Source organism: Clinocottus analis, unplaced genomic scaffold (assembly GCF_023055335.1).
Source record: "Clinocottus analis isolate CAN_PGR_092001 unplaced genomic scaffold, fCliAna1.0.p SCAF_1, whole genome shotgun sequence".
Taxonomy (NCBI): Eukaryota; Metazoa; Chordata; class Actinopteri; order Perciformes; family Cottidae; genus Clinocottus; species Clinocottus analis.
This window is the reverse complement of record NW_027175820.1, coordinates 8,446,053-8,455,928: the sequence shown is the minus strand read 5'-3', so window position 1 is coordinate 8,455,928 and position 9,876 is coordinate 8,446,053. Positions and strand designations below refer to the sequence as shown.

Here is a 9,876-nt window from a genome sequence, read left to right as displayed (position 1 = left end):
ATAATGTTATCGCTCTGCTCCAAATCCTTTGTCTTCGGGAGTAGATGCTAAATTATTAGACGTGTTTTCTGTGTTCATGCCTCTCATAGAAAAATCTAAAAACATTTGTTATGTATTTGGCATTTGCTTAGCGGTGCTGGAAAGCATGTAAGTAGCTGTAAGCAAAGTTTTCACTTATTAATTTTGACTTGTATTCACAGCAACCCCCTCGGGGCAGTCATTTTCAAAATGTCAGAATGCCATGATGCACGTCAGGCGCATCGCATGCCCCAGTTTAGTCAAAATCATGTTAGTGAGATATTATATGTAAATGAAAGAAAAAAAAATACATTACTTTCAAGCCAATAACTGCATTTTCAAACTGCTACAATTGAGATGTTTTAATGGATTAATTCAACATATTAACGCATGTATGTGAATAGATCAAGGCAGATAAAAGTAGAAACAGTTTACACACTGTTGGAGCCTTCTCTCCTCCCATACCACGGTAGGATATTCCTTTATCACATCATTGTACAATTGTGGATTAAATCGCATCTTCTCTATTCTCATTAAACTGTATCCACCATCATATGCTGGCTTAATGTCTCCGCTACTCATCACATCAGGAAGTTGACAAGTGTGAGGTTTATCAAGCAAGTTTGCCGTAATCACAATAATCAGATGTCAAACAATGATGGAAATAAGTCTTTGCTGTATGTAACTAAATAATTATAACTTTCCTTCAGTAAACAATGAAGTTTATCAGCGACATCAATTTTATCTTTAAAAGTAAAAGGGCTCATAAATGCCACATTCAGAATATTGATAATATTATTATATTATCAATATTCAAGCAGCACTTAATTCAATTTTGTTTTTTATTTACTGTCAGGTAGTTTAGCATACTTCTTATTTCAAGACTATCGTTAGTTGTTTTTTTTAGTAAATTTGTATTTTGTCAGTAAATCTTAATTAGAAAAGTAACTAGATGCCAAATACAAGTGGTATGGAGTGAAAAGCACAATATTTATCGTTGAAATGTTGTCAAATAGGACTATGATAGCAATAAATTAGTAGATGCACATATGCAAACAAAATATAGTTTTATGGATCACTTTTTTTTAGGATTGTTCACACATCTTCAGGAAGCATCTGGTCTGCCTGTGTTTGAGTAGTCTATATAGCCTGTGATTTTCACAGATTTTATCTTATTCAAGTTAGGTGTACTCGGGTTATTCCAGAGCCCAAATATTGTATTTGACAGGGAAAGTGTGTGTGCCTGTGTTGGCTTAACACCTAATATTTGCATTGGGAGATATACAAAAACGAGCATGTGATTTACTTTCTCATCGAAGCCACAGGGGGGCGCTGTTTGACCTGATCTGGGATTTAAAGAAATGTTTAAGGCGTCCACCTCGGTAAGTGGTCTGGTTTCATCAGTGGCATAAATGTGTCTACTGCTCTTCTGGTGCATCGATGTATCAGTTTTAAATATCAAAATCCAAAACAACAACCGTGTGGTAACGGCCCAAGAGCGGTCTTCTGAACCCCTCCCTCCGGGTCCATGCACGTCACGTGACCGCATGTGTCAACAGCAGTCCGCACAGACGCCATCGCTCCTGTTGTGCTAGAAGCGAGGACGACCGATATCAAAAGGTGAGGATGTTTGCGATGCGTCGGGAATGTAGGGAACCTTAAACAATTAAAGCTAGCAGTCGATGTCTAACTTAGCGCCAATGATTAGTTACCATAAACATGTCAGGACTAACGACAAGCTAACCGGCTGCCTCGAAGCTAGCGTTCCCCGAGATGTCAGCTGCTGAAGCGATCCGTTCAACCCTCACCAGTGACCGGAGAGGTGATTTTCTTCTTCTTTGTTAACTTAACTAAGTTAGATACTGTAGTCTCGCGGTAACGTTAGTGTGTTGCTAAGCGTCGCATATTAAACGTGTCAATCGTCGTCAACGGCGATAACGCGAGGCTCAGGTTGCAGCTAATTCTCACCATTTAGATACGTTATTCGACTCCTGATGTTCTGCTGCCGTTAACTGGTTAGCTTACTAACCAACTTACTAACCTTAACCAGCTTACTAACGTTCAGCTAGTTAGCCTTCGTTTGCAGTTGGTTGAGACAGTTGTTCAACAATAAATCAGTCTGACGTTAATATGCTGACAAAAGGAGAAACGGGCTTGGTAATGTTGGCTCACATCTAAAACGCAACACGTGACCAAGTTTTTTTTTTTTTTTAAAGTCAAGGACTAAACTGTCTTCCAGCTGCTTTAATTAACGTTACCGTTATGACTTCTAATAGCTACAGCACTAAATGCTTAGGTTGGCTACAGGTCTTGTGATCCAGTGGGTTTGCTTGGATGGGGTGTAATTGGGACGTCTTTAAAACCACTGTAACACATCCTTGCCTCGTAAGGATGACCACGTGATGTTTAATTCTAAGTGGTCGTGCAGGCTGTGGCTTGTTATGCTGTTTAATTGCGTTGTCCTCGTGAAGCACCTTTCTGTGGGAGGTGAACCCAAACCAACAGCACCACAGCCCCGTCACCACAACGTGGACCCAGTGACATGAACCCAGCATTATATTATATTACTCTGTGAAGATAGGATTCATGGCTGGGTGTTTGTTTCTCAGGAGATGTGACACCTGTGACGTGACCAGCAGCAACTAGTATTTAACCACACTTGACACAAGTGAGATCCATGTCTTTGTTGTCTTCTTTAATACTTACTCCCTCGACTACTTCCATTAATGTGTTCAGTCTATTTGATTTGTTGATAAATGCCTTGTATTCTGTGTTGGTTGGTGGAAAGCCTTACACCGCTGGTCATTTCAGGCTGACAGGCTGCTGGCTCGCCGAGCTATCTTTGACCACAGGTGCTGTAACTGTCCGTGGATCCATATCACTTCCAGGGAGTAACTCATACTGTACCACCCTACGTGGGAAACTCCCAACTCTTCCTTTCAGGCCCACGTGTGCTTCTGACTTTAGCAAATGCATCACTTGCACCACAGGTTACTTGGAACGAAAGAGAATATTATAATTTGCTGGATTTAGTAATGCATCTTAAGAATAAATGATCCCGGTGTTTCATAAGTGTTGCAGAGCGCCTTGCTTGCTCAGACACACTGCTCAGAGTGCTAGCAATCGCTCCACGGATGTGTCAAGTTCATGTGACAGGGTTCATAGTCACAAAGATAGGCGCTGTGGCTTTGATGCCAAGTCCAGGAAGCAGCACGGTGGCAAGTTTTTCTTGTTTTGTTTACACCGTCACGTGCACTCGGTCATCAAATCTGACACTCTCGAACACCGCCCCACCAAACCTTTTTTTCACTAGGCGGATCAAGCAGTTGCAGGCTCACGTCACTGGGTGGGGAATAAAAGATGCCTTTTTGTGAGCGAGTTCTTTCCGTCTTCCTGCAAACTGGTTTCAACGATTCTGCAATAATATAATTTTGATTTCTCATCGTCAGACAATCCGTGATGGACTCCAGGTCTCGCAGACTTCCTTTTTGTCTGCCCAGCTCCAGGACGTCCTACACATCCAGTCCCACAGTCTCCTCGTCGTCACTTGGATGCAGCCGGCTGTACAGCAGGGAGACTGTACTGAATAATGACCGATTCCCGAGGGCATCCTCGGCTTACAAGGCAGACCTGGACCACCAGGTAGGCTGACTGCGCAGTCTCTGGGCTTATTGTAATTGTGTACTGTATTGTGTACATAATTCAAATGGACTAAACCAGTCCCATGGTTTACAGTATGAGTTCTGCTGTCCTGAATACACTGCTTTTAGTTTCACATGAGATTCAAATTACATGCTTATTAAGAAGGTTTTTTATTTTATTTTATTGCTTAATTTAATTCAGCCTGGTATGCAAAGGTCAAAGGGTGACAATGCCACCTAGAATAGGGGTTTCAGTTGTCAATAACAACAATTACACTTATGTCCTCGAACCCAACTTTGTATTTACACTTGAGGCTTTACTGCCTTTCCGGTATATTCCAAAAAGAGGGTGGTAGTCAGGTTTTTTCTCACAGGTTCCCCGCACGGTGCAGTAGCTAGCTACACATATCAGCGGTGCAACAGCAGATACTTTGGAGGTCTTTTTATAGGGCACCCTAGATTCCTTGGCACACGTTGTGTGTATTTTAGTCCTGCTGCTCGTCGAGGACCCGTCTCAAAATATAGTGTTACCGTTGGCCAGGGCCCTTTCTGGATTCTGTTGGTTCCAGAAGAGCCCAAGCTATCTCGACAGACCCAACGAACCGCTCACCGTGATTTTAATTATTCCAGGTACGCCTGAATGGGCAACAGTTTAAGTGAAGACAAATCTATATAAGGGGAACAAATGTGTGGAGTTAGTGTTCTGCAGTCGCACACTGCTAAATGTTTCCTGTGGAGGTTTCTTGTCAGCAAACCATTATGTTTACATTCAGTGTTTATCGCCCAAACACACCAACTTGGTTAAAAGCATGTCTACCCTCCATAAAACATTTTACAAAAGCAGATCTTCTGAATATTTGAAAACCTTTGCTTGCATCCCTGTTAACTTCGGCTGGCAGTCTTCTGCCCCGGCCCTTTGCTGTGTTTAATGGGGAACAATTCCATCAGAATGTTGCTCTATAGCGGTACTTAGGATTGTGTGACGGTGCCACTGCACATTTGAGTTGCAAATCTGCCCATGCACGAGGACTAACTAGTGCTAATTGTTTTACCCTCTTTTCTGTTTGAAGAGTTCTCGCCCCCTGAGCTCGTCCAGAGACTACGGCAGCTCCGAAAGTCGCTCCGCCAGCTGGAAGTTGCCCTCCTCTCTGACATCCTCCAGCAGATCTTATGAACGCCCGTGGGCTGAATCCTCTCTCAGCAGCAGGAGCAAACTGGTACTGAAGCTGAACAGTGTCATTTGTTCATAGTGGGGCCAAAATACAGCTGTGGTCAAATATACCGTAAACGCTGAACATCTGAGTTTAGTTGTGTGTTGCGAAATGATGTAATGGACTATATAAACTTGTCATTAAATGTCTTTATTTCCTCAGACTGATACTGATGGGAGGTTGGGGATGCGCTCCGGCCTGTTGAACATCAGTGATGATGGCGACTCAAAAAGGGCCAAACTGTCGTACAGCAACAGAGAACTGTACTCGAGAACGGCCAGCAACTCCGTTACAGGATCCACCTACTCCAGTGCTGGGCTTAGCACTAGCAGAGGTACTCGATAACATATTTGAACCGTTCTTCAAAAAACCTGGCTCTGAACTCAAGTGATTAGCTACTAGTGGCCATTGTTGCCAAGTTGCAGCAACTTGAAGTGTGACGGCACCTTAATAACTCTTTATTTCTTTCAGGTTGCACCAGCTACTTGGCTCGTTACTTAGTTTGTGTGTAAAACCCCTTTTTAGGTTATTAATAAAAACAAGCATGTCTACTTTTTTTCCTCTTTTCAGCTGAAAAAACAAACAACGCTTGCGATTCGTCGTGGAGCTCGTGCCGCTTACTGTCGCGTTCGTCAACGTCGTCTTCCTCCTCAAATCCGCTGTTGTCCAGGAGAGGGCTGGACACAAAGAACGAGCCCAGTCTCTCAGGTTTGGGAGAAAGAAGGGTCCGGACTCCTGGATTGGCTTCCTCATTGTGTAGGCATATTTTGTGATGTGCACAACCTACCCATAATGCATTGTTACACATAAGCCAATCTCACACAAACCTGTCCCTTCCATCGTTTCAGATCAGACAGACAGGGTGACCTCCACATACGCACAGGGAGCTCGGCCGAAAGAGACCGCCTACTACCCCTCCTTTTCTTCCTCATCCTCCTCTGCTGCCAGAGAAAGCACCCTGAATCGCCACCTCTCATCTTCCACCTCCAACCGCTCTTCCCCTCTGGTGCACGACTTCAGTACCAGAACCCCGTCCCGCTTCTTGAGCGGCTCGTCCACCCTCCACTCATCTCAGGAACACAAGAGGACCCCTGACTCCTCAAACATCTCCTCGCCTTACTCTTCGCACACCTCCAGGTACGCCAGTCCACCTCCCCGACCAGAGGCCACGCTTCCCCCGAGGCCGGCCCCCGAAGGTGGTGAGCACGATGGCCGCAGCTCCACTCGCCGCCTTTTGTCCCGCCTCTTCTCCCGGCGCTCCAGCCAAGACTCTTCCAGTGGGTCTTCCAGTGTCCGCTCCCTTGATGATGACAGCCCGTCGACTGGCGGAGAGTCCGTGGACAGCGACGAGGGGGCCAGGGTGACGAGTGTGGAGGCTGACGCTGGAGGCTCAGGGGCCGCCCTGGGTAGCCAAAGGAATCGTAGGGCGGACCTCGCCCCGATCCAGGAGAACGATGGCTATCGTAGCGGCCTGGCTCAAACAAGAACGCCGTCGTGGAGAGAGCCTGGCGTTGGCAGTAGTAATGGCGGCAGTGGCAGCAGCAGCAACGGAGGAGGTGGCGGCAGCAGCAGCTACTCCTGGCTTTCCTCTTCCCTCCGTGGCCGCTGCCCCCCCCTCCTCTCGCGCCTCAGAAGACATCGGGACGAGAGTGCGCACTCCGCTGCCAGCGCAGAAGAAGGCCAGAGCCGTCCGCGGCATTTGCTGAGAAAATGGGATAACCTTGAGCATAAAGCTACGCAGGAAGAGGACGATGACGAGGACGATGAGGAAGAAGAAGAGGAAGAGGAGGAGGAGGAAGAAGAAGAAGAAGATGAGGAAGGCGAAGGAGCTGTTGGTTTGGATGCCTTTGGCACAGGTCGTTCCTACCGGCTCCAGGATGAGACGTTGCCTGAACTTGAAGAGGCCTCTGTTGCGTTTTCGCCGCGTCGCCGCGTCGGTGTATTTGACAACATTTTGGGTTCTGTGAGTGCGTTGGGTGCTGCTGAGAGCCAGCTGGAGAAACCCGTCTCTGGCACAGATCAGGAGAAACTGCGCAAGATCAAGGAGAGGTAACGGACTCCCACAGATGCATTTATTGTTGTCTGAGAAAACGGGTAAATAATTAAGTAATGTGCTGTCTCACTTGGAGCTAGATAATATGAATGAACGGATTTAGTATTGGAAGATTTAATTTTTTTAATTTTTATCAAGCCGTTTAAAACCATTTTTAAATTAGTTAAAGTTGCAGGGTGAATTAGTCTTATGACTTTGTAGATGTTCCACTGACTTTGCAAAGTGGGTGTTCAGTGCAAATGAACGATGTCCCTCTGTGTTACCGGAGCTCCCTGTTCACCCGCTGCTTGTTGGCTGGCGACGGTCACCTGGCCGACGTAAAGAACATAACTTTGTGCCATCCAGCGGGGAGCCGAACAAAATTAAATTGCTAATGTTATGAAGCCAGGGGAGGCCAAAAGTAGCTCTCATGCCAACCATACAGATATACATGAAGGTACTAGTTTTCAAATCGCAATCATAATCTGAAAGCGTCCTCGGCTGCGTAAAACACATCAGAAAACTGAAAGTTTCTAAAATGACCCCAAAATATTTTTCTTTTTATAAAACGATTATCATATTAAGTCATTTTGTTGCGTTTTTTTGTATAAACACCAGATTAAAAAAAACAGAGTTGTGTCAAACGTAAACTTAAATCCTGTTTTTCCTGCTCCAGACTGCTGCTGGAGGATTCTGACGAGGAAGAGGGCGACCTCTGCCGAATCTGCCAGATGGGGCAGGAATCTGCTGCCAACCCCCTGATTCAGCCGTGCCGCTGCACAGGCAGTCTGCTATACGTCCACCAGGACTGCATCAAGAGGTGGCTCCGCTCCAAAATTGGCTCAGGTAAAGGCCGACCTTCACTTGTCTGCAGCTTCCACCGAAACCACGTCTCGCCAACCAAGGCTGCGTTTTGCTTCTTCTTTTAGGCACGAACCTTGAGGCCATCACAACGTGTGAACTCTGCAAGGAGAAACTCCGTTTGAACATAGACAACTTTGACATTCAGGAGTTATACAGGACCCACGTGCAAGTGAGTCACCATGTTACTTCCTGTTTTTACAGCACTCGATACATTCTTAATGAATCAAAAGCCCCCAAAAAATTGCTGAATGAAACATTAATTTAGGATTAATGGAAATGGAAACAAAGTGGTTAATAGACTCATATTTTGTATACAAGCAGATGGTTGACAATATAAAGAGGAAACAATCTTATGGATGAGTGGAAACGTTCAAATGCAGATGCTTCCATGGCAGGAGGGCTCACTGACTGGTTTGAGTGGGAGACCAATGTGAATAAAATGCAACGGCCAGAAACCTTTAGTGTCTTTGTCAAGCGGCCTTTAAACCGTTACGGAGACTCTTGGTGGTCTTCTCCTTTTTTCATTTTGCCCACTGTGTACTGTACTCCGTGCACTCTGGGAGAAAACTGTGCAGTTCAGCTGAAAAGTGCGTTTTCCTGCTTCACAGTCGGAATATGACGAGTTCATCAGCAGCGGCCTTTATCTGGTGGTGCTGCTGCATTTCTGTGAGCAGAGGTTCTCTGATGTCCTGGGAGCAGTCGATGCTGCTGGGGTGAGCGCACACACACACACACACTCACACACACACGATACTTAATCCATATTGCTAATTCAGCTCTACAGTTACACTTATAATTGTCTTAAAGAGGCATTTCATAGTCGGACACACGCGTGTGTATGTACGCAGTAGCCCACCCACTCTGCCAGTTCCAATATCATGTTGTGCCAACACACAATGTGAGACATTCAGCAGACACATATTGTGTCTTTCTTCCACATCAAACCACCGGCACTGAATTTAATACTGATTGACACAATTGCAAAATGATTTTCTGTACTGTGCCCGACTGTGAATCTTGAACAAGGAAACTGCTTCCTCCTCTCACCCAGTTATTCAACCTGGTGAGAATTCTTCATGAACACATGGACAATCTTGAAAGTATGTTGCTCAATCCTTTCTCTTCCATGCTTCTGTGTTTGTTGAAAAGGCAGTCCTGATGTGCTGGAAGCATGTGTTCATCTGTAATTCCTTAATTGTCACGCTTAAAGCCGTAGTATTATTGTTGTATGCATCATACGGCGGTGTGATTTGACCTCATGTGTCTGTGTTGCAGTTCCCCACGGGGAAAGTGACGAGGAGATGCGAGACAACAGACCATCTATTGAGTTCTCTGACCTGGACGACGATCTCGAAGAGGAGTACTAATTATGTGAAAGTGGTGGATTGAGGGTTTAAAAAAAAAAAAAAAGAAGAAAAGTGGGTCACTCCATGCCATATGGTAGCTCACCCAGTTTTCACACATGCATCGACATAATCATGTTCATCTGAAATGCCAAGTGCACGGGACATGTCTGGCCTTTGTTGCTGGTGGCTTTTGCAGATATGCAACCTCCAAATGAACTAGTGCGTAAACATTTTGGTTGACACCACTGTGTTACTGTTTCTGTGAGTGCACTTTATTTAATTATACTTAAAAGATGCAAGTCTTTCTCAACCAAAAGTGCTTTAATGTTTAAAAAGAATTGAAAGGGCATAGAAGGAAAACAGTGACAAGTTCCTACTTGATAAAATGGACGCTTTGGGAGACGCTATTAAAAGTGTTGATTATTCACCGTTTTCCTCGATCTTTTACCACTGAAAATGTTTAAAGAGAAGACAAACTTCACCCAGTCAAACAAATGTTCTTCATCTCCGTTTCAATGTTTGAAATGCTTTGTGTATGTACAAATCTAGTTTCATGTGTTTTAAAAATAAAGATGGAATGCAAACTGCCTTTTCTGTTATTTCCTTCGTTTATCATTTATAGTTACTGTTTTCTATGCATGTTGCAAGTTATAAATAGTGCCTTCTCTGACCGGGCTCACTACTGATGACTGTTAACCTTTGCTCCATTCTCCAGAGATAAAGTGAGTTAAACTCTCCACACCTGGAAGCCGCCGACATATTGG

The 9,876-nt window shown here is 44.8% G+C and overlaps 1 protein-coding gene across 3 annotated transcripts; it reads left to right on the top strand.

Moving 5' to 3' along the window:
* Nucleotides 1–1,533: 1,533 nt before the first annotated feature.
* Nucleotides 1,534–9,442, top strand: marchf7 (membrane-associated ring finger (C3HC4) 7). Of its 3 annotated transcripts, none has more exons than XM_068579154.1 (11): nt 1,534–1,638; nt 3,468–3,660; nt 4,730–4,876; nt 5,033–5,204; nt 5,441–5,626; nt 5,719–6,919; nt 7,579–7,748; nt 7,832–7,935; nt 8,375–8,479; nt 8,818–8,866; nt 9,042–9,442. In XM_068579154.1, the coding sequence occupies exons 2-11, from the start codon at nt 3,478–3,480 to the stop codon at nt 9,131–9,133; spliced, it is 2,409 nt and encodes an 802-aa protein (XP_068435255.1). In that variant the 5' UTR covers nt 1,534–1,638; nt 3,468–3,477; the 3' UTR covers nt 9,134–9,442. The 3 variants fall into 3 exon arrangements, with proteins under 3 accessions (XP_068435255.1, XP_068435273.1, XP_068435264.1); XM_068579163.1 differs by lacking the exon at nt 1,534–1,638 and adding an exon at nt 1,803–1,840; XM_068579172.1 differs by lacking the exon at nt 8,818–8,866.
* The last annotated feature ends 434 nt before the right edge of the window (nt 9,443–9,876 follow it).

Coding starts and splice junctions, on each gene's coding strand:
- marchf7 (XM_068579154.1), top strand. CDS start 3,478: ATGGACTCCAGGTCTCGCAGACTTCCTTTTTGTCTGCCCAGCTCCAGG. Junction 6,920..7,578: donor CTGCGCAAGATCAAGGAGAG/GTAACGGACTCC, acceptor TTCCTGCTCCAG/ACTGCTGCTGGAGGATTCTG. Junction 7,749..7,831: donor CCGCTCCAAAATTGGCTCAG/GTAAAGGCCGAC, acceptor TTCTTCTTTTAG/GCACGAACCTTGAGGCCATC.